The sequence below is a fragment of the Mastomys coucha genome, unplaced genomic scaffold, assembly GCF_008632895.1.
Source record: "Mastomys coucha isolate ucsf_1 unplaced genomic scaffold, UCSF_Mcou_1 pScaffold16, whole genome shotgun sequence".
Lineage (NCBI taxonomy): Eukaryota > Metazoa > Chordata > Mammalia > Rodentia > Muridae > Mastomys > Mastomys coucha.
In genome coordinates, this window is record NW_022196898.1 from 45,538,169 (window position 1) to 45,562,514 (window position 24,346).

At 43.7% G+C, this 24,346-nt stretch overlaps 1 protein-coding gene across 12 annotated transcripts in view; it reads right to left on the reverse strand.

Moving 5' to 3' along the window:
• Nucleotides 1-24,346, reverse strand: part of LOC116093483 (myomegalin) — a 193,134-nt gene that overhangs the window by 130,380 nt on the left and 38,408 nt on the right. For all 12 annotated transcript variants that reach the window (XR_004119725.1, XM_031374950.1, XM_031374954.1 and 9 more), the window contains exons 2-3: nt 18,507-18,562; nt 16,237-16,388 (exon numbers count right to left, since the gene is read on the reverse strand). Coding sequence is in view for 11 of the 12 variants with exons in the window: in XM_031374950.1 (XP_031230810.1) it covers nt 16,237-16,388; nt 18,507-18,562 (208 nt within the window). In the remaining variant the exon portion in view is untranslated. The remainder of the gene's footprint in view (nt 1-16,236; nt 16,389-18,506; nt 18,563-24,346) is intronic.

Consider the following 24,346-nt stretch of genomic DNA (forward strand, 5'->3'; position numbering starts at 1 on the left):
CACATGGGACTTTGAAGGTGACTGGGAGACAGCCCCATAGCCCAGATCCCAAAAGAGGTTTTTGATTTGATAATACCAAGTGGAAAAATTATGGTTAACGTCTGGGATAAAGGAAACTATTTTTTTTTTTATATTTTATTCAAACGTCCACTTCTTCCCTAACCTACCTACTTGCCATCTTCCCTGTTCTTTCTGGACCTTCATATCGATTCCAGTCAACCTTTCCCAAGTACCCAGAGGTCACACACAAAGGTGAGGATAGCCCCAAAGAGCGGAGTGGCCACACAGTTGGTCACAACATGTGGAGGTGTGTTCTATCCTGGGATCTTACAACTTTGTGTCTTTCAAACTTTTTATATTTTGCATTGCAACACACATATACACACAATTATTCAATTATACATTATAATCTGATATTTTCTATTTGTCTTTCTGGGAAAGATCTGATGAGTTAACTCACTGAACAGAGAATAAGTCTTACCCTGTAGTTTGGAAAGCATTGATTCTAAGAGAACCCAGAATGAAGGATGATTAATTACTATTGGGATGATAACAGAGAATGTTTCACCAGCAACTGAGCTTACACTTGGCCATAAGAAACAGAAAAAGTTTGAGTAAGTCAGGTGGCTTCAGGAGCGTGTAATAGAATTGTCTATTTTTCTAAAAAGACAAGATTGTAAGAAGGAAACATGTGTTTTATAATGAGACAAGAAATATTTCACACTAAGAAATCTACTCATTTAAAAATCTGCACATAGGGGCTGGTGAGATGGCTCAGCGGGGAAGAGCACCGACTGCTCTTCGGAAGGTCATGAGTTCAAATCCCAGCAACCACATGGTGGCTCACAACCACCCATAATGAGATCTGACACCCTCGTCTAGTGCGTCTGAAGACAGCTACAGTGTACTTACATATAACAAATAAATAAATCTTTAAAAAAAAAAGAATTTAAAAAAAATCTGCACATAAAAATTCTACATGTCCATTAAATCCTTAACTTTCAGAATAAATGAAGACCATTGAGATTTAGTGACAATGAGGATAAAAGCCAGAACTTGACACACACTTTTCTGAGCCCTGTGGGATGTTCCTGGAATCTCAGCTTCTTGGGTGGCAGAGGCAGGAGGATTACTGTTTCCCAGAAGTTTGAGGTCATCCTGGAGAACCTAAGGAGGCCGTGTCTCATATACACTAACAAACTTTCTGGGACTAGTTCTGTTAGGAAATATCTGTGCGACCTGAGGGTGCACCTCTCCAGACACAGGACCCTCCTCATCTAGAAAGTGACATGGCTGGGAGCGGCTGGGCACTGGTTATTACCACTTCTGTTTTGCTCACAGGATTGTAGACAGCGTGTAGTTAGGCTTTGGCTGTCTAGTTGAATCCTCTTTCTTAAATCACATACAATAATTTCATAAAAGGCTTTAATTAGAGACACTAAAGTATGTGAGACTTCAGCGAATTCCCCCGCAGCTGAGATGTTTCCCCCACTTGTTTCTATTCCCTTTGCTCTGTTTCTACCCCTCCTGCCCCTTAACTGGGTGGTTAGCTGGTTTGGTTTGGTTTTGGCCAGTGCCTTCATGTCAGTACATATGTAACGATAAGTTCTTACCCTTCTAGCTTTTCTTTCTCTACAGGCTTTCTCCCCTAAAGAGTTTAATCCACTTTTAGTGCTACGCTTTTATCTCCCAAGTAACCCCCTAACTTAGTCTTCTTGTCCAAGACCTAGCCTACATTCCCAAAATTTTGCTAGAGAGCTTTAACTTGAATGTCTCATCCTTACAACCGACCTCAGGACAAACTCTCCTGCACGAGTCCAAGCATGTCAAACAGACTCCACCAAAGCTATCTACTCTTCATACTGTAGCCACAGAAATGCCTTCAAAACTCAAATCTTGTCAGAACCCTTCACAGGCATCTCATCCATCTCTTAGGCTGAAGAGAAAACTAGATCACATTTCTTAAAGACACTCCACCCCTTCTCCTCTTTCAAGTCTTAGTTAGAATCCCATCAAAATCACACTTTCCCTACCCTGGCTGACTTTCCCTGTCAAACTCCCGGTCAGGCAAACACCAAGTGTTCATATGCTGCCTTTCGATGTTGCTTTTATCCTCTTGGTGGATCGCTGAGATTATTTAGAATCATTTGACTTCCCATGTAAACTCTAACCTCCCTCACTCATCTATGACCATCAGAGTAAAGGACCACTGAGTTATATGTCTGTTCTTGGAGCCTGTGTGACAACCAAAGACAGCTTCTCCAATAACAGTCATCCCACAGTGTGGCTACAGGCTGCTTATGATTATTTCAGAGTAGAGTGGTTTGGGGGCTGGAAAGGAATATTTTGATTTTGTGCCTGTATTCTCTTGGCTTTGTATTTATAAAGCACACCCTAAAATAATCAGTGGAGTTAATGACTAGATAAGTATTCTATGTGTTGTGATATGATTTACGAATCCACTTTCTTATCAATGAGTTAGCTTGCGTAAATTTTCTTCCTAATGTAGATAACAGGAGAATGACAGGTGCCAAGAACTTCCATACCTCAAACATAAAGGTCTAGGACACACTGCCCCCTTCCAGCTGACCTTATAATGAATAGTGCCCCTCCTCCATGCCTCCCTGGCTCCTCTAAGTCACACATTAACTAGACCTTCCTCACTTCTCCATGGTGCCAGACACTGTCACTCCCTTTCCCTCAAAGCCTTAAAATAGACTTCATTGCCCTTCTGGACAGTGTGAAGCCCACCCCTTCCCTTCAGACTCTAGTATACTCTCTTCTAGGATTAAATAAATCTTGTGACCTTAAGAAAATAATCTGTTTCCATATCTCCTCTTGAATTTGAAACTTTGTAAAAGTTTTTTTAATAGTTCCAAAGAAACCACACTTTCTTAAAATGGTAGTTGTAAGAAAATTATATCTTGTCCACTTACCTTCTTAAGTTCATATGCCCACGAGAACTTCCGTGATGTTTATATTAGTCTCACTGGCAGAAATCACTACTTGAACATTAATATCTCATACTTGTGACACCTAAATCTGAATTCCTGATCATCCCTAGACAACATTCTTTCCTCATTGGAGCCATTTCCAATGTGTTGCAGACACTATCTCATGTATCTGCAAATCCCACTGTCTATAACACACATGATTTAGAAATACAGATCATAGATGCCATGTGCCACCACCACAGCTCTTCCACTGTGTCCCAGATCCTGTGACCTCTCCCCTGAGTTTCTACAGCAGTCCCCTTTCCCGGTGTCCCTGCTTCTGTCCTTGAGGCTGATCATCTATCCTGAGCACAGTGCCCCTGTGACCAGGTTGAAATGCACCATGGCGCTTATCTGCTGGAAGCTGCCCTCCTCTCCCCATCTAACTCCAAGTAGATAGTGATGATGGCCCTTAAAGTGCACACCAGGTGCATCTGGGTCCCCTCCCACCCCACTCTTCCCTCTGCTGAGTTCCCACCTGCACATGCTATCCCAGCTACACTGGCTCTTCTTGTTCTTTCTCAAAACCAGTAAAGAGCCTTGTTCCTCAGAGCCTCCCTTCCCTTCCCTTCCCTTCCCTTCCCTTCCCTTCCCTTCCCTTCCCTTCCCTTCCCTTCCCTTCCCTTCCCTCCTCTCCCTTCTGCTCCCCTCCCCTTCCCTTCCCTCCCCTTCCCTTCCCTTCCCTTTCCTTTTCTTTTCTTTTCTTCCTTGCCTGCCTGCCTTTCCTTTCCTTTCCTTTCCTTTCCTTTCCTTTCCTTTCCTTTCCTTTCCTTCCTTCCTTCCTTCTTTCTTTGTTTTTGTTTTTTTGTTTTTTGTGTTTGTTTATTGTTTTTGTTTTGTAGCTTTGCAAGCAGAATCCCACTTACCGGGCTACGTACTTGCCCTATTACTTCATGACCCAGAGAAGGTCCATTTTGGTTAGGACAGAAACTACAGGCTCTAAGTGTGCCCTTTCTCTTTCTCTTGCCCCTAGTACCCTTCAGATTCTTTATTCTTCTTTTGAAACATTTTCCTTCCAGAGATAAATGGCTCTCCTCTGTTCCTTCCTGAGTTTCCTCTTTCTACATCTTCCATAATATATTAGTCCAGTCTTGAAATAAGACTGTAATAATGACTCCATCGTTGCCAGCAGTAGGAAGAGAATTACCACCCAGCTGTCGCATGTCATGCTCCATTAACATAACCAACTGTCAAGTCAGCCTTTAAAAAACTCAGCTTGACATTTGCTTAATCATAGTCAGACCCCCCAGACAGCTCCTATAATGGAGTTGCTTGAAAACATATTATTCTCTTAGCAGTTTTTATCCTAAAAACATGTTCCTCTTCACTAGAATTGATTAGTCATCTGAATAGACTCTTCTTTTCAACTGTAATATAAATTCTATAATTTAAACTCAACTAACTGGATGTCAGTGATATTTCATATTTTGTGTTGTTTGATGGGAAGACATAGCCTTAAATGGCAAACCAAGAAATGGAAGGAAAATGTTTTTAGCATCCCTGTGTGACGTATTTAGATTACCTGGGTTGTGGCATGGACCAGTTTTTGAGGGAATTTCCAGAAAGGCTTAACTAAGGAGGGTAGACCTACCCTGAATGTGGGAAATACTACACCCATCTTATTCTGGGGCCTCAGTCTGACTGAGCAAAACATCTGTCTCTCTGCTTCCTGCCTGTGGGTGGCGTGTAACCAGCCACCTCATGCTCCCTTAGCAGCCAGGGCTGCTCTAATTGCAACACCCCCTCTCAAACTGTGAGGCAAACTCTCCTTCCTTCATTCTTGTCAGGTATTGGTTATGGCAACCAGAAAGGTACCTACTATACCCTTGATAGTTAACTATCTACTTATTAAAAAATAATATGAGGTCATATGCAAATACATCCAGATGCAACAATACGGAACTTTAGAGCCAAGGAGTCAGGGGTAGGGGAAAACACTCATTTTGTAAAGGTCGATGGCCTTAGATATTGTGAATTGATGGCCACATGTTAGTGAGAATTTCTGTCATGAGAGAGAGTAAACTTCCTGTCCGGAGAAGACTTTGATGGGACCACTAATCATTTGCCAGGGGCATTGCTCAAAGTCTTCGAAGATCAACAAGAAACTTAAGATCTCTGGCCAACTTGATTCTTCCGTGTTTGAATGTTTAATTATTGTGATTCCTTAGACTCAATTATACTGCGTCTGTTACAACAATCACCTTGCATAGAGTTTACGATGTAGGCTGCATTTTTTGTGGACATTTCATTACATCCTTAACACCACCTTTGAGGTGCAAAAGTAAGTATGATGATGAATGAGGCAGTTCTGGTGCTAAGGTCTTGTTCCCTGTTGGTTCTTGATTTTTTTAGTAAAGAAAGCCAGGGACCAATTACTGGGTAAAAGGTAGAGGTGGGACTTCAAGGTCACAGGAGATTAAGAGAGATTCGAGGAGGGGAGTTTTCTCCACACTTTGGAATGAGAAGAACGCAGCAGCCATGTGAGGTCTCTGGAGGAGCTGGGGCTTGGGGCCACTACTATAGATGCATAGTCATGGATGTTTGTCAAGGTCCAGATGGGAGAAGCCACTACATTTAGGGCAGGTGGAAGAGACTGAGTCGAGAAATTGATAGGGCACACTTTCCCAAGCAGGAGACAGTAGTGCCCAGCAGTAGTGCCAAGAAGGCAAAATGTAAGGAAACTAACTGAGTGTGTGTTTTTTATCTGAGGATTCAAGGGTCTCGAGAGGCGGCTGATAGCTTGGTCAACTCCCAGAGCAAAGGCAGGTAAAAAGGGTGGCAGGGTGGGGGCTAGTGACAGGCGGTCCTGGAGCGAACACAGTAGCCATTAAAATTACTTGCAGCATGATGATGTCAGACCACACTTCCCACAGTTGGCCTGCTCCATAGTGCACAGTTATCAGGACCTCAGCTGGGACATCTGTGACCTCTGTGGGCCTATGACACACCTGTGACTAATGAGGTACTTCCTCTTCTGCCTCAGGCCTCCACTATCTTTCTAAATTCCATCTAAACTGTAAGAAGTTGCCCCTGTGCCCTTGGGGGACCTTCTTGAAACTGTACTTTTTTTTTTTTAAATTCTTCTCTCTATTTTCAAGACGAAAAAACTAAAATCATCTCTCAGAAAATTGTACAGAGTTACCATATGACCCAGAAACCCTCTTCTCATTACAAATCCAAAGAATGAATACAAATGGCTCCATAAAGCATGAGCACAATGCTCACCCCAGTACCATTCGCTATAGTACAGAGTGGAAATGTTCAAAATGTTCTTGAACTGACAATTGCATAAAACACTTAGGACATCCCTAAACAGAACACCACTCAGCCGTAAGAATGAAGAACTACCATGTGGGCAAGTCCTGAAAGCACTTACTGAAGGGAAAAGGCAGGCACAGAAGGCCAGAGGCTGTATAACTCCAGTGTGGGAAATGCTCAGAATGGACAGATCCAGGGGGAAGACTAGACTAGTGGTTTTCAGGGGGACAGGGCCAGGGGAAAACATGAAGAGGCTGTAATGAGCATGAGGCTTCTTTCTGGGGTGTAGAAATGCTCTGGAATTAGATAACAATTGACAACTGCACAACTGGAATTGTACACTCTTCAAGGATAAATTTTGTGTGGTACTAAAATTGAATTTTAATAAAGCCGTCATTCCAAAATGAAAGAAGAAAGCAAAGCCAGAAGAGAAACTTGCCTAATTCTTTGTGTCTTAGAAAAGATTGTTTTATTTCTCACAAATTCATTTACTGGTAATAGCTAAACTCAACTTACTAAGGCATGTGGCTTAAGATGTTAAGTGTTATTGGGGTTGGAAAAATGGCTCAGCAGTTAAGAGCACTGACGGTTCTTGTATAGGACCTGAGGTTTGGTTCCCAGCACCCACAGGTGACTCACAACCATCTGTAACTCTAGCTCAGGGGGTCCAGCATCTCATGCCATCCTATAAGGGCTCTGAGTGTACGTGGTACACATATATAAATCAAAACCAGTGAATATTAAATAGTTGATCCTAAATTGGATCACAGGCTCTAACAGAAAGTCTACCTACCTATCCTAAGTGGACTTCAATATCCATCAGGCATGATTAAGTTTTATCGTAAGAAAGTTTTACTTTAATCCTCAGGTAAAACAGTCCAAAACATGATCCACTCTACATTTGACACAAGGAAAACATACCCACTAGGCAATCTGCGTGAACACGTATGGCATCTTCCCAGGTCTAACAGTCTAACAAGGAGAATCAAAATCATGCAGTTGGTTCTTGCTTGCCTCAAACCCTTTCACTGCAACACACAGTCTCCCCTCAGCATCCCAGATGCCATCTATGAATTCTACAAGGACCTGGCCCTTTTATCCCTTTGAGACTGGACAGCAAACAAGTAAGAGATTGAAACTACCACATCATTCCTGAAGCTCCAGATTTAAGTCACTTAAATGCCAAACTATGAAAACCATTCCGCTTTCTGCCCTACAACTCAGAAGCACACTGGTGCACACTTGGCAGCCTTCTCTGGAAATAGCCAACCTGACGACAAGAGAGCTCATGCATAAGCCCATCTTGGGCAGTGTCCTCATGCACAGAGGGTGAGGGTTCAGATGACATCCCTTGTGCCATCCCCCACCCACCAAGCTCACACACCCATGCCACCCACAGTCCTGGAATAACAAGGTGTCATTAATCCCCTCACACCAGAACACTGGGAATATATAAAAACAAAACAAAACGAACAACTTCCCTGGCCACCAGAAATAGATGGCCCAGCCAGAAATAACGCTGCCAGAGACTGGCACCACAGAAGTGGCAGGCGGGGCTGAGGTGATCTAGCAGTACCCAAGGACTCTCTGGCTCCAAACTAGATCCTCTATCAGTCAACAATACAAGGACTCGGGGTGTGTTCACAGTGGGCTCAACTTAGAGAGCTCATTTGCTGAGCTTCTGCAATAAAAGAGAAGCCACCAAGGAGTGCTCTTGTTTATGCCTCAAGGTTTTGAGTCACCTTGGGGCTGGGGAGGTGATTCCATGGGTAAGAGCACTTGCTATGAAATCAAGAGGACCTGAGTTCAAATCCACAGAACCCATGTAAAAGCCAGATAAATGGCTCTGTTTGCCTGTAAGCTTCAGGTTCAGTAAGAGACTGTGCCTCAAAAGTAAGGTGGAGAAATAGATACACCTCTGTATGTATGTGCATGTTGTACCCACACACACACACACACACACACACACACACACACACACACACGAAACATCACATCAAGATTTCCAGTTGCTCTCTTTCTCAATGGCTGACATAATCTAGCACAGCATACCTACTGTGTATTAGGCACTCTTAATCTCCATATCTGGTAATGGAAAGACAGAATAGATTTTGCTGCTCTATAAAAGAAGCTGAGTTTAATGCCCAGCACCCACATGGCAGCTCATTCTAGCCTGTGACTCCAGATCTAGGGGATCTGACACCTTCACACAGACATATATGCAGCAAAGTACCAATATACATAAAATAAAAATAAATTTAAAAAAAAGGAGGTGGGGGAGGCAAATCTGATTTCAACATCTTCCTGGTAAACCATTTTAGGACTTTTTTTTTTTTTGGATTTTTCGAGACAGGGTTTCTCTGTATAGTTCTGGCTGTCCTGGAACTCACTCTGTAGACCAGGCTGGCCTCGAACTCAGAAATCTGCCTGACTCTGCCTCCCAAGTGCTGGAATTAAAGGCGTGCGCCACCACTGCCCGGCTGGTAAACCATTTTAAACACTTCCCAGTTAAGACTGGGTAAATTTTAAAGTCTTTAAATACCTTGCAGGCCAAATAGACTTTTCTATATTCTTCTCTAGTCTCAACTCCTCTCCACGTTTCTTGTCATCATGCTCTCAGGCTATTGACTAACTCTAGTTCCTTCTCTCATCCACAGCCTGACTCATGCTTTCTCTTCTGGAAATTTCCTCACTGGTTCCTTCACATTCCATGTATCAGTCCCTAATCTGCCTTCCTCCTGTTGAACAAAATTAAAGCAAAGAGGAGCCCCAGAGGAACCAGGCACAGCCTCAGCTGGGTCTCCTGAGCAAACATAACCTTGACTTTCAAATGTAGCAGAAGCTTAGCAAATGGCTTTGGTAAAGGCCATCATTAAGATCAGAACCAAAGCCCAACCAATCAGAAATGTCAATCAACCAAAATAAACGTAAGAAACTATACAAATGGAGACTTTCTAATGGAACAGATCAAGTGAGGAAACTGCGACTGCAACTAATCCAAACAACTTTCTTCAGTTCAGATCACTCAGGTGGTGTCCCTATTCTCCTTGTAAGCATTTCTCTGACATTTTGCCTTGGGAACAGGAAACTCCTCATACAAGGGTGTTCTCACGTTTGAGAATTACTCCAAGAGGAAGCCAAAATCTTATTGGGTTCTCTTTTTCAGTCACTCTTTCAGGGCCCCAGGCAAGTGTAGTTTTCTCTAGAAATTTTCCCCTACACCATGTCCAGATTCATTCTGAGAGCCCAAGCTACATAATTTTGTTAAGAACCTTGACTTTCATCATAGCAATGATTACATTACAATGTGTTTTAATTTGCACACCAGACCATTGTTTTTGATCTACACTACTTAAGAAAAAAAATCGAATACTTTTATATATAAATTAGGAGTGAAACTTTGCTGAAAGTCTATGGAATGACTGCATCACATTTGTTTTGTTTGTTTTTTTGTTTGTTTGTTTGTTTTTTGTTTTTTTTTCCAAGTCAGGGTTTCTCTGTGTAGCCCTGGCTATCCTGGAACTCACTCTGTAGACCAGGCTGGCCTCAAACTCAAAAATCTGCCTGCCTCTGCCTCCCAAGTGCTGGGATTTAAAGGCGTGTGACACCACTGCCCAGTGACTGCATCACATTTTAAAAGAAAAAAATCAATTATGCTTGTGGATATTGAAAGTGTATAATTTTCTCCTCTTATCTAATAATGTTCCAGATGTCTGAAGACATCTGTGGAAACTAAACCAGTATACTTGAGATGTTATGGTAACGAAAGTGTAAAGCCCCTTTCGAAAATAAAGTGCAGTTTGCCAGTAGCATTCATGTTTCAAGGCTGTGATTAGAGGGAAACTGCAGACCCTAACATGACCCAGATTCACCTAAATTCGCAAAGGATGTTCAACCATAGTAATGCAATTCCCTGAAGGAAGAATTCTTCCTATTTTGGTTTAGTCTTTCTCCTTCCTTCCTTCCTTCCTTCCTACTTTCCTTCCTTCTTTCCTTCCTTCCTTCTTTTTTCCTTCTATAGATTTTGTGACCCAAGTGGAAAGCTTGCCAGGATGGGTGGGACCTCACGAGGCTGACTCACTGTGGTTAGAGCCAGCAGACTGCCAGAGAAAGCTGGGTTCAGTGTACAGCTAGAGAATGCTGCTGGTGGTTTTGAGGGCATGTTCATATGAAAGACATCGTTGTTAGAAAATAGGTAATCAGGGGAAGGCAGTGGAGGCCTGCTCTTGATTTTATAGCCAAAGACATGCACCCTTCTTGAGCTCTTTTATAGCTCAGACCGTCCTGATCTATGTATAGAGCCACACTGTACACTCTCACCAATGGAAACCCCTTTCTGAATGGTCCTCCCATCTCCCAAGACACTGGAGCCAGCAGAATTATTGTGGCTTTGTCACTTTAGACCCCCATGATTTGCAGAGAATTATTTGTGCTTTGGTCTCTTCACTATTATAATGGATGTAATATGAGTATCTATCTCCTAAGTGAGAAAAGTGAACCAGAACTAGTTGAAATAGCATGTTACAGATTTAGAAAAATCTTGAATACATAGAAAGTACTCCATGAACATCATTATTATTTGCCAGAGACACAATTCTCTTAATTAGTCTCATCAAAAAGTATTTTAAAAAGTCTTTGTTTCCTTCCCTTCTTCTATCTCTCTGGTTTTGTCAGTGCCTGAATGACATTTTTCCCCTCCTGCTCCATTGTTAACACACAGATACCTACTCTAAAATTGGTCACTCATGATGGATACCGAGTCAAGGCAGGAGAGCCACGAGATCTACAGGAGTAATTGGTCTTCAATAGAATTCAACAAATTTACTACCAAACATTTATTGAGTACATGTTATACGCTACACTACACTAGATACTTTAGACCGGCTGAGGGCCAGCACAGAGTCTGAATTAGAATATGCTTTGTGATTAGACAAACCATCCTGGCAAACAAAAGGAGAAACACAATGTCTTAGTCAAACCTTGAGGGATAACCAGGCATTAACCAGGTGGAGAAGGAAAGAAAGGTTTCCAGGCAAAGACACCACCAGAAACAAAGACACGGAAGAAGACAACTGCATCACGCACAGGTGATTTGATTCTCGCAATGAATGTGTGAGACGATATTATGATATGAAAGGAATTTCCTACTTAGCTGGAAACATCTGATAGAATTCTAATCTGTATCAGCTTTAACAGAGGAACTTAGAATTTCATTCCCAAGGGGGACCCTTCATTAGCACCTGATACACAGAAAGAAAGGCTGGGTAGTTCCTTTCTAAGCCCTCCAGGCAGTCATTATTCATCCCCATTTAATCCACTACTGTTGACAGAGTGTAGAGAATGGACACACAGAAAAGAAGAGCCCCTGACTCATCCATCCAGCTCCCTTTGTCACATTTATACATTAACATCTGTGGTGGTTTGAACAGGAGTGACCTCCATAGACTCATGTGTTTGAATACTTAGCCCAAGTGGAATGGCACTATTAGGAGGTGTGGCCTTGTTGGAGTGGGTGTGGCCTTGTTAGAGGACGTGTGTCCCTTTGGGGGCAGACTCTGAGGTCTCTATGCTCAAGTTCCACTCAGTGTGGAATCAAAGTCTTCTCCGAACTGCCTTTGGATCAGGATGTAGAACTCTTGGCTCCTCCAGCACCGTGTCTGCCTGGCTGCTGCCCTGCTTCCAGCCATGATGATAGTGGACTGAACCTCTGAAACTGAAAGCCAGCCCCAACTAAATGTTTGCCTTTATAAGAGTTGCCTTGCTCGTGGTATCTCTTCACAGCAATGAAACCCTAAGACAGAGTAATTGATATTTTTCCCTGACTAATTATGTTCTGGCTCCATAGCACACCAGTGTTTACATTTTGGGTCTGCTGGATCTTACTTTGCGTCATGCATAATTATTTGGGTCATGTGCATGGAGCTTGCTGAGAAGTTGGCTCTGGAAGTGGGGTTGCTCCCCCCACTCCACTTTAGACCCAAACACATTCATGCCCATTGTCCTTCGATTAGCTGGGCCTCCCTAACTGTGACAGGAAGGGAGAAGAACAGCAAAGAGGCCCAAGAGCAAGAACACTATGCCCTTGAGAGCAGCTAGAAGGCAAACGGTCTCTAACAGAGGTTACAATGGCTTGTCCCATGTTATAAAACTCCCCACAGAGGAAAAAAAAGCTAAAAATGTATCCATGGGAAATTCCTATGTGAGAAGCTAATCCACAGAGAAAGCTCAAGCAAAACCCTCAGCTGATTGCCTTAGCCTCCCCAGTCAGTTTTTGCTGGTATCTCTAGCTGTTGCTATTCATTCTTATACCAGGGATCCTCACCCAGTGTGCTCTGTACACCCAGTATTGGGAACTCTAGGAACACCTTAAGAGGCTTCCCCACTTGACTACTGCTGGATGTTTTGAGCATCCAAATTAATCATGTTTGCTATCTATCTATGTCTGTCTGTCTGTCTGTCTTACTTGCTATTTTTCTCTTACTTTGGCCTCCGGTGTACATAATAAATATAACAGATTCACTCATTCAAAACAAAACTATAGCCATCATATATTGTTCCAGCTACTTTTACATCAACTTGATTCAGGTATAGTCGTCTGAAAGGAGGGGACCTCAATTGAGAAAATGCTTCCAGAAGATAGGGCTGTAAGCAAGCAAGTCTGTTGGGCATTTTATTAATTGATGATTGGTGGGGTAGGGCCCCAGTCCACTGTGGGTTAGAATTTCTCTGGACAGGTAGTCTTGGGTTCTATAAAAGAGCAGATTGAGCAAGTTATAAAGAGCAAGCCAGTGAGTAGACTCCTTCATGACCTTTGCATCAGCTTCTGCTCTCTTTGAGTTCCTGTCCTGACTTCCTTTGATGATGAACAGTGATGTGGACGTGTAAGCCAAATAAACCCTTTTCTCCCCAAGTTGCTTTGGCTGGGGTGTTTCATCACAGCACTAGTAATATAGAACATGTTGAAATCAGAGTAACTCCCAGGTAACTCCCTAGAATTCCTGCATCAGAAAACATTTCCAAAGGAATCACATTACTGGTGAATCACTGTTTACTGAGATAGTTCCTTTAATACTTCTTCTTTTCTTGTTCAGACTCTCCTTTCTCACCTCCCTCTAGCCCAGCCTCTCATGGACTCTATGCATATCCTTCATCCTTTTCCCCTAAATGTCCCCTTCATTTGGAATTTTATATCTCTGACTAGAAAACTTTCTCTGCAAGAAAGCCCTTCCACAGTCCTTTAATAAGATTAGACACACACTCTCTGTATCTCAAATTATACGGTCCTTATTGTTACAGACCATATTGTTATTGTTATGTTGTTACATTACTATGTTGTTAGTCATGCAATGTCTGGACTTCCTAACACACAAATGAAGGGCAGGGACATTATCAAATGCTTCTTGTTCAGATCAGGGTGAATCCTAGCTGCTCATTCCAAGCCTGTGCTACTTTGACATGCTGAACAAGCCCTAGAGGCATGAAGTTCTGTCTGGTACAAAACCTTCAACATAGCTCTCTCAGGAAGCTCCTACCTATCCTTTATCCCAAGGCCATGGAATCCATGTTTTAAAACTTACAGAACGTGTCCTGATATTTTTTTTTCCATTTTTAGGGTAGGCACTGGAATGTGATTTTAGTACTCAGCAACGCTTTCCGAACTAATGATTCCTCTGATTGCCAAGTCCCAGTGGAGGTGTTCAGATGTACAAAATAGATGTGAGTGTTTAAGGATGAACACACATGTTAGCACTCTGTAAGCCAGAAATTTAGCTTTGCTTTTTTTTCCTGAGCACTTGAGGACAAGGGTTTAAAATGCTTCTGTGGGCCTTTTCTTTGAACCACCTTATACCTGACAGTGATTTTCAGAGTTGAGAAGTAAGGACTGATCCCTCATATAAGACCTGAACTATAAAAGCAAAGGACTCAGGAGTTACATCTGGAATTCAGCTGACCTTGTTAGTCCCCCAGCTCAGCCCCACAGCACCCAGCCCTTCATCCCATCAGTGAATCTGACATTCCTCACTCCCAAGCTCCCCACTACCTCTCTCCAAAAGGAGTTGCAACACACTTGGCCTTTCAGAGGCACCCCTCACAGCTGCTGAGATGCTCTGAGAAGCACCTGCCTTTTGAGCAGCAGCAGATCCAAAAGGTGTGGGATATGATGGTGCTACCATACCTATGCCCATCCCCATTATCACCCATAGAAGCATCTGGAAGGATGTATTTGTGGTCCTAGGGAATGTCTGTAATTATGACACGAGGAAGGGCAGAGTAAATGCATGGTAACACAACTGCTTTTGAAAATGTGATTTTATTGTGCTATGTTCATAGCTATCCCTTGTAGACTAAAGGGAAACCCATTTGCTACTAAATGCCTATGTACAAGTACTCGAGAGATGCCCGCTCCTTGGGTATCCCCAAGAGGGCACCAAAGACCTGTTTCTTTTTTTAGAACATGGGCATGAAACTTTCTGAGTTCCTCCTTTTGGGTGGTATAAACACAGGTTCTGGGCAGTGGTGTCTCACGCCTTTAATCCCAGCACTTGGGAGGCATAGGCCGGTGGATCTCTGAGTTTGAGGCAAGTCTGGTGTACAGAGTGAGTTCCAGAACAGCCAGGGCTACACAGAGAAACCCTGTCTCGAAAAAACAAAACAAAACAAAACAAAAACAAAAAAACACAGGTTCTATTGTACAGACTTCTGGGGGCCAACCTGACTTGCAGGGAGCTGGGAATCTGAATTGTAGCACTGGTTTTTTCTCTTAGCCAAATCTATGGATATTTAAGAAGTCCATCTTAGGATTTCTGTTGTTGTGAAGAGGCACCATGACCATACCAACTCTTTTAAAACAAAGCATTTCATTAGGGCTGGCTTACAGTCTCAGAGGTTTTTAGTCGATTATCATCATGGTGGGAAGAATGGAATCATGCAGTGTGGGCAGACTCAGTGCTGGAAGAGCCAAGAGGCAGGTGTTCTACATCTTGATCCCCAGCAGCAGACAGCAGGAGACTGGATCCACTTCACACTGGGTGAGCATTTAAGACCTCAAAGCCTGCCTCCCTCTACAGTGACACACTTCCTCTAAAACGGCCATACCTCCACCATTATGGCTGCACCTTCTCCATTATGGCTACACCTCCTCCATTAAGGCCACACCTTCTCTATTAAGGCCACACCTCCTCTATTACGGCCACACCTCCCCCATTAAGGCCACACCTCTTTCATTATGGCCACACCTCCTCTAATAAGGCCACACCTCCTCTATTATGGCCACACCTCCCCCATTAAGGCCACACCTCTTTCATTATGGCCACACCTCCTCCATTACAGGTCACACCTCCTCCATTATGGTCACACCTCCTCCATTAAGGCCACACCTCCTCTATTATGGCTACATCTCCATTAAGGCCATATCTCCTCCATTATGGCCACACCTCCTCCATTAAGGCCACACCTCCCCCATTAAGGCCACACCTCTTTCATTATGGTCACACCTCCTCCATTAAGGCCACACCTCCTAATTTTGCCACTCTGCTATGGCCAAGCATTCAAAAACATGAATCTATGGATGCCATAGCTGTTCAAACCACACAGAATCTGAAGCAATTTTACCTGATTTTTGCTAAAAAACAAATGGCTCTCGTTGAGCTCCCTGATAGAACAGACAGTATCTAGCTTTCCAGAGTTGTCCAAGCTGGCAATAGAGAAAATTGTCTTGAACTCACTATGTTGCAAGTACAACTTTCTCCAGGTTTCAGTTAACCTTCCTGGGTTCATCTGAAAAATGAACTAGGAAGATGACCAGTAAAACAGAATTCACCAGTACCAGCAAGCAGTTGATCTTCCACAGGCTCTAGCAAAGAGCTAAAAGCATATACGGAGGCCGCATACATTCTTGAAAGGGTCACCATTATGACTACTGAGCCATACTCCGAAATATAGATCATATTTTTAATAAAATCCAGATTCCATATTTCTGTCTCACCTTCTCAAAGTCTCGAAGAGCCTGGGTCTGCACCAGCGGGGGTTTCTCAAACGCTCTCAAGGAGTGTGCCTGCCCAAAGGGGATCTTCTCCGTACTTCTCCAGCTCTGCGAGTGAACTGGAGGACCTCGATCTTTAGTGTCACTGAGGAAAGCTGGCAAGGAAATAGAACAATAAGAAAAAGAGCATACATAATAAAAGCAGCATGGCTGTTCTAACTGACACGTTCCAGCAGAAGTTCTGTAGAACACGGACCAACTGTAGGTCATATAGAAAGAATTTCACACACAACATCGTATGTGGAGCTTATTACTAATGGTCTCCAGTGAATCCTGAGACATAGCTTATGTCCATGCCTCTTTGTGACATGATGGCCATACTCCTTCTCTACCCATGTTGGCCGAGTGACATAGACTCACCAACAAATCACACAAGAATTACACTACGTGTGTCAGGAAACGAGGTCTTGAGACATTGCTTTTCTGCTCTCAGCTTCTTAGCACCTCAGCATTCACAATGGTGCAGAGCCAAGTTCTCAAAGCAGGGGCACACGAAAGGATAAGGAATTGGTGCTCCCATCAAACATGACTCAAGAGGGCCACAGATGGGGCACAGCAGGGACTATGATCTGAAGTATCAAAGATGTAGAAAACAAATCTTTCCTTGGCTGGTAGAAGGAAGCAATGAGCCTCTACTAACCAAACGATTCTCTTTGCATTAGGAAGTTATTGAGCCACATGGACACACACGACATATGGAATTCCAGTCTGAGGACAAGTGAGAACAAATGGGCCCTGGATGGTCCTGACTTCATTGTGACGCTTTCTAGACACAGGGATAAAGTAGACTTTAAGGCAAATCGTCACCCCGTGCTCTTTTTCTTCCTGTCTCTCCCTCCCTTCCTCTGTCTCTTCCTGCCCCAGTTGTGAACTTGCCCGAAGAGTTGTGTCATGGTTTCAATCTTGAATAGCCCTCAAAGCTCAAACGTTAGAGGCTCGCTGGACAGCCTATAGCACTTGTGAGAAGTGGAAACTGGAGCCAAGAGAAGGAAGACAGGTTTCTGAGGGCAAGTCCCTGAAGAGGTTCTTTGCTGCTCAGTTGTCACGAGGTAAGTAGGTTTCCTCTGCTACGGACTCCTGCTGTGAAGGGCTGCCTCACCCACAAGTCAAGTGGGAAACAGCCAAGCAACCACAGGCCCCTGAAACCAGAGGTCAAAGGCAATCCTCCTTTCCAGCTGCTCTCCTCAGGTATCACGCCACAGAGACAGAAAGGTGACAAACACCTTTGAACATAAGAACAGGGATCAAGAAGCACAGACGTGTTCCATCACCTTCCTAGAACCTTTACATGTGCTCAGCAGAGATTTTAACTCATGTGTGTTAAGTGGAAAAGGAACATTGAAGGCAAAGTAAAGGCAAATCTACAAATTATGAAAGAGAAATGGGGAAACTTCTATTCTTCTGGCAGAGCGAGAGAGCGAAAAGGAAAGAATGAGAGCTAGAGAGTGAGCAAGACAGAGAAGGAGAGCAAGAGAGGAGGGTGAAAGTGAGAGAGAGCAAGAGTAAGAGAGAGCAAGAGAACAAGAGCCGAAAGAGAGCGAGGCGGAGAGCGACAGAGAGAGAGTGAGAGAGAGAGAGAGAGAGAGAGAGAGAGAGAGAGAGAGAGAGAGAGAGAGAGAGAGAGAGAGAGAGACAGAGAGAGAGAGAAACAGAGAGAGAGAGAGAGAGAGAGAGAGAGAGAGAGAGAGAGCTGTCTGTACTTTGATTTTACAATTGAAACATCCCTGGCTGGCACATGTGCAGTAGTGAGTGCACTATAATTAATGGTAGCATTAGTAAGAATACTAAATGAGATTTAGGAAGTGCTTATTTCTAGACAAGACTTTTGATCATTTAATCTTATCTCTGAGAGTGACATCATTATTATACCCATTTTAGTGGGGCATCAGAGTAGAGATTTCATTTTGATGGCATAATTTATTTTACTCATTTGCAAGCAACTTTAATCTTGCAATCCTAGCCTCATTAAAACTACGAAGAATTCACAGAAGTATTTGTGTTATGATTAACTGCACTATGCTGTTTCCTAGCACATATAATAACATACAGGGGATTTCCATCTAGGGAACTCTATACTTCAGTGATGTGTGCAAATCTGGAAATTCATAAAAATTTGAGGAGACTCCTCAAGGGAGTGGAAGAGCCCCAAATGAAGGGAGTGATAACTGGCAAGAAACAGTGCTGAGAAAGGGCACAACCCACAGCATCCTTACCTGCTGCACTGCTTGTTCTGGGTACCATCTCTCCATTATCTTCCCCAAAATAATGTCTGTGAAAGAAAACATGCATTAATTAATGTAATTAATGAAGTACTTGTTACAAGGCTCCTATTCCTGAGATACGAGGACACATCCATGTGCTGGCCTCACCCATTTCTTCACTGGTACTCATTACACTCTTGCCAAAGGTCTTAACTGCTGTTGTGGTCATCGATGGCAAAAGCATAGAGAACTTAACCAGTGAAAGGGCTTGGTGAGAGAAACCTTTAAAATCAGAGAAGGAAGGTATCAATCTCATGAAGGGCAGGAGCAAAAAGAATACTCTATCAGGCAAGGGTCCTTAGTCAAGAAGGTCTCTGATGTGTTAGAGGGACACAGGGAGCAACCAGAACAAGCTGAACCTTCTTAGAGAATAAATAATAATAAAGGATCAAATACTCAGGTTTCACATAGATTGTTCTGGATGCTGAGTGAGACTATGTGAAGTGAGAAAGAAAAAAGAGAATGGTGTTCTAGTTTGCTTCTTTGCTGCTGTGAGAGGTAACATGACCGAAAGCAACTTGGGGGGAGGAAAGGGTTTACTTCAGCTTACACTCCCAGGGAATGTAGTCCATCCCTAAGGAAATTCAGGAAGGAACTCAAGCAGGAGCTCGGAGCAGAAATCACAGAGGAAAACTGTCTGCTGGCTGAGGCTCCCTTTGCTCTGGCTTGTGTTCAGCCAGCATTCTTTTATAGTTCAGAACCAGCTGCCTAGGGGTGGAACCGCCCACCGTGGGCTGACCCCTCCCACACTGGCCAGCAGTCAGGACAATGGCCACAGGCTGAGCTGAGGCTGAGGACAATGGCCACAGGCTGAGCTGGGCTGAGACTGAGTTCAGCTGAGCTGAGACTCCTTCTTCTGAGGTGACTCCTAGTTGTGTCAAGTTGAGGATGCAAAGTAGCCGAGGGTGTATGGGGGGCATTGATATCTCAAGTGTGAGGGTTTTATAGGGCATAATGTTTAGACAATAGAACTGACACAAAGGGGCTGGGAATGTAGCTGAGTTGGTAAAGTGCTTGACTAGCAGGTGTGAAACCCTGGATTTGCTCCCTGCACCCAGGAACAAAGCATGGTGGCTCCTGCTTGTAATCCCAGCACTTAGGAGGTGGCAGCAGGAGGATCAGACGCGTAAGGCTATCTACAGTTGCATAGTAAGTTCAGGGCAAACCTGGGCTATGTAAGAGCCTGCCTCAAATAGGAAAAATAAAATAAAGAATACACACACACACACACACACACACACACACACACATACACACACAAAAAGCAAAGTCCATTCATGGAGACATCAGTAATGGCATGATCCGGGAGCCAGGGCTTTGTCTGCAAAGTGCAGACAAGCTCTGTCATCCTTTACACAGAGAGAGCAAAGATCACAGAGAACAGTCAGTAAGGACTTGCCAAACGCCTACATGCTGTTAGGTGCTGTGTTTTGTTTGAGTTTTTGTTTGGGAACTTTAAGAAGCACTGGAGATTCAGCCCAGGGCCTCCTGCCTGCTGACTCAGTAAGCACTGAGCTATAACTCCTAGCCCTCAAAGATCAGAGTTCCACTGAAGCTGAAGAAATAAAAACAATATCAGAAAATAACAGTAAACAAGATTCAACAATAGATTTTAGTTTTCAAAAGGGATGATTAATCCAGCGAGGATAAGAATATTTTAATTTTGCTTAGGGGTATCCTTTGAAAATATAAAGATCTCGTTTTTAGTATAGGAGTTCTTGGGGACAAGTTCTATAAAAGGGTGAGTACATAAACGGAGGACATGGCCATTCGGAGCTGTGGTTGAGGGGAAGGCTTCTATTGTAGATAGGAGGGATAGTACAGCCGGAGGCATCTGCAAGAGTCCAGAGCAGAGAAAAAAGGTGGTAGATTGAACATGGCCAGCAGACTTGGGAGGAGGGGAGAAAGAGGTAGGGAGAGTGAGAGAGGAGACGGGACCGAGAGGAGACAAAGACAGAAGAAGACCAAGAGAGAGGGGACCACGAGAGCACATAGCCAAAATAGTAAGGTTATAAGGGAATGAGAGCCCCAGAGCTCATGAGCTGTAAAGGTTTAGGGTAGGGAGCAGGCAGGGGTGGGATGGGCTGAGAAGAGCTGAGAAGTACCACAGGTACTTGTGTGGTTGAGAGAGCCTGGAGGCCACCAGCCATGTTAGTATGCTAATAGGTACCATAGAAACACAGTGATAAGGAATGGGCTCCTTTGGAAGAGGGGAACAGAAAGAGAACCAGAACATAGGGGAGTGGACATTTCTTTAGATGTGATAGTGGTAGGACAGAAAAGATGGATGTAGAGAAGGGATGGGTGTCCAGATAAGTAGAGAGGCAGAGGAGGCTGCAGTATTTAATAGACAAGGCTGCTCTGTGGAGCAATGGGTAGCTATGGGGGTATATGAGAAAAGACTCCTCAAAGCTGACAGCATCAAACGCAAAGGCCCTCTGGGGAGAAACTAGAATGCCAAACAGATGCTCAATGTGCTGAGTGGAGTGAGGAGAGGGGTCACAGGCTGGATAAAGCCTTTCAGGACACTGGAAAGCATTGACTCACTGGGGACTTACGAATCAGAAAGATGAAAGGAGTGGCTAAAGGTTTAAAAGTGCTGCTGGCCACTGTTTGGACAGGCTGGGTGGGCACACAAGTAAGGCAGGGACAGAGATGGCTGCAATTATTCTTCAGAGAGGTGCTTTGCAATTGAACTTATTCTTCTTTGAGCTTTTGGGTATCCCCAGACAGTTGTAAACAAAAAGAATTCTGCAGACAATGCTTCTCTTTTAGAAGGCAGACAATAGTCACGGGGAGACAGAGGGGACTCTGGCATTTGCTTGGAAATTGATGTTTGCCTCAGGGAAACATCGTATAAATCTTCACTCTGTTAACCAGATGGACATGAAAGTATCAGACATGACACATTTGGAATGCACACAACCGGAAGTTCTCTGTTAACCAAAAGTAGATCACCAGCATCGGTCTTCTCAGCCCTCTGCCTTCCTTCTACCCTTATTTAAAAAAGTCTCCCTGTGAGGGAACCACCCCATGGAAGAGAGGGGTGTATGTACCACTTTTAGATTCCCTTATGTCGAAGTGAAGCTGGAAAAAAGATGTCAAAACTACTAAGCAGAATAATGTCTCGAGAGTTGTATAAGGGGAAATGTATCATTATCGGTTGCCACTCACCGAGCATGCTCCGTTCAAAAAGGTGGCTGTCCTGCTTTCTGAGGCCCAGTTAACCCTCAGGCCAAATCACCCATCAACCTCACCAGGGTGACCCACTTCTACATTCTCTTGAAAAATGAAGGGTCTACCTCTTCACACAGGGGATAAGTTCCCCTCCCCCGTTAGATAGAACAGACAAATATTTTTCAGCTTGCCACAGCTCTGTTCCTCCCAACCTAGTCCTTCACAGGCTACCTAAGGCTGATGATGCTCTGGTGCAGACAAAATGCAGATGGAGTTTGCTTCTGCTTTAAGACAGATCAGAAATATCTCCGATTCAGTACGTAATTCATTAGTGTGTGTGTGGAAAGCCACTAGCTTGCTTATATGTCATTTTTTACATTTTGGGGCTTTTAGTTCCTCAAATATTCACACAAGTTGAACATGAATTTCTATTTTCTTATGTAATTACAGATTCTATTGTGACAGTTTGGATCTGAAATGCCCCACCCCACCTCTACTCCCCATAGCTCCCCGACAGCTCCAGTGGGTAGCAGTACCAGAAGATGACATAAACTCTAGGAGGTGGGACTTCGGTTAAGGAAGTAGGGTGCCCTACATATATCTTGTCCCCAACCATCCCTCACTCTTTTGTGCTTCCTGTCCAGTAAGAGGAAGGCAGTTTTCCTCTCACACTCTCATTCAGTGATGTTCTGTCTCACCAGAGGTCCACAATGGAGCCAGTGATCATGGACTTAACCCCAGAATTGATTAACCCAAAATAAATCTTTCTTCTTTTAATTTGTTTTTTGTCTAGCATTTTGTCTCAGTGACAGAATACTGACTAGTGCAAAACTTTACAACAAAACTCATTGTAATGCTTTTCAAGGATCTAAGGTACTTTCCAGACACACTCTTGCTCAACCCTCGTTGCTCTGCAGAGTCCCGATTATAGACCAGGGGCAGGTTGCAACAAAGCAGTGGGTACCACCCCTCCCCAATGCCTCACCTCCCCCACCCACATGTACACACTCCACACTCGGCTTGCTGCCTGCCTGGATGGATCAATAACTGGAAGGATGGAAAGGCCAGTTTAGATGGGACTGAGTTAAAAGGCATACGCGTAATCTCTCAGGAGAGTTTTTAAAAATCACTTTAGCTCTATTAACAACTCAAGTTCTCTCTCATAATGCCAGACAGTAGGCACTCTCCACTGCTGGGGGAAGGCTGGGAAGGAATTTGATGCTTCCCAAGGGAAGGAAGGAGCCCACCGGGCAAAGGCACTGAGTATGTGTCTAGAGGGTTGCCATTTGAGACATTTGATAAACCCAAGAGCAGAGAGAATTGAAGGAGAGTAGAGACAGACCCCAAGCCTGCACACACACACACACACACACACACACACACACATGCACACACGCACACACCAAATGATAAGATACACAGGTATGTTCTTCCATTTTAGCCAAGACTCAAAAAAAATATATATGTGTGTATCCCTTCTCCTAGTTTCTCAAATCAAACTGTTTTTATATTTAAAAACAAAACAAACAAAACAAAACACAAGCTCACAAATGGCTCGGGTTCAGCTAGCAGGCTGTTCACCAGGGCATTGGTAGCTCTCCCACACAGATATCCATAGATCATCATTTTCCTGGGATGATTCGATCTTTTCAAGAGACATTCACTTTCTTGTGTAAGTGAGGAATAACCCCACCTTTCTCTTTCTCTCTGACCTCATTTTCCTGTTGATAACAAGACGATTCCATGAAAATCCCGTGTGCTGGTGACTTGCCAAGACAATGTTCTGTTTAATTGGAAGAACCAAGAATCTCCAAGCACATCACACTCTCGAGCTGTTCACTTGCTTGATTTTCTGTGTGCCATCTCACCCAAACTTTCTTGATCAGCTGATAAGTGACTAGTGTGATATTAGACCCAAGCAACTCATCAATACTTTGTATCTTCTATCACTGGCTCTTCCTGTGGTTTTCCAAGGCCATTAGGTTGGAGATTATCAGGACGACTATCTGCCACTGCTGGACACTCTGATGCTGTCAGACTGAGTGATGGCTCTTTTTAGTCATTTTTGGGAACGGTAGTTTCATTTACGTAAAGGAATATCCAAGACACTCAGTATGCTTTGCTTGAACACAGCCCTTTGAAGGTCTGATACCACACTGGCCCACTAGTCTAGTTTCTCATGATATTGGGGAGCAAGGTGGTGGCCCAAGGTCCTTCCTCCATAGCAAGGAGCAACAGTATGATGGGACACGCTGTGTTGTATTTCCTAGGGACCAGATGGACCCTCCTTTTCCAACTCTTGGTACCATCATCTAATCCCATCGACTCAAGTTTTAAAGTGAAAGCAGTCACCATCCTATTACCCACCAGTTTCAACAACTAGTTTCTTAATACACGAGATAACTATATCTTAGGACCAGCCAAGATCCAAGTGTCCAAAACCACTTGGTAGGGGTTGATGCCAGTCTAGGTTCCACCATCCTCTTCTCTTCCGCCTAACCCTTTGGACTAATTATGTTAGGGTTGACTTTTCTTCTCATAGGAGTGGAAAACTACACCAAATATAGCTGTTCTCAAGCTCCTTCCCCCAGGCCATAGGCTTGGAGGCAATCCTG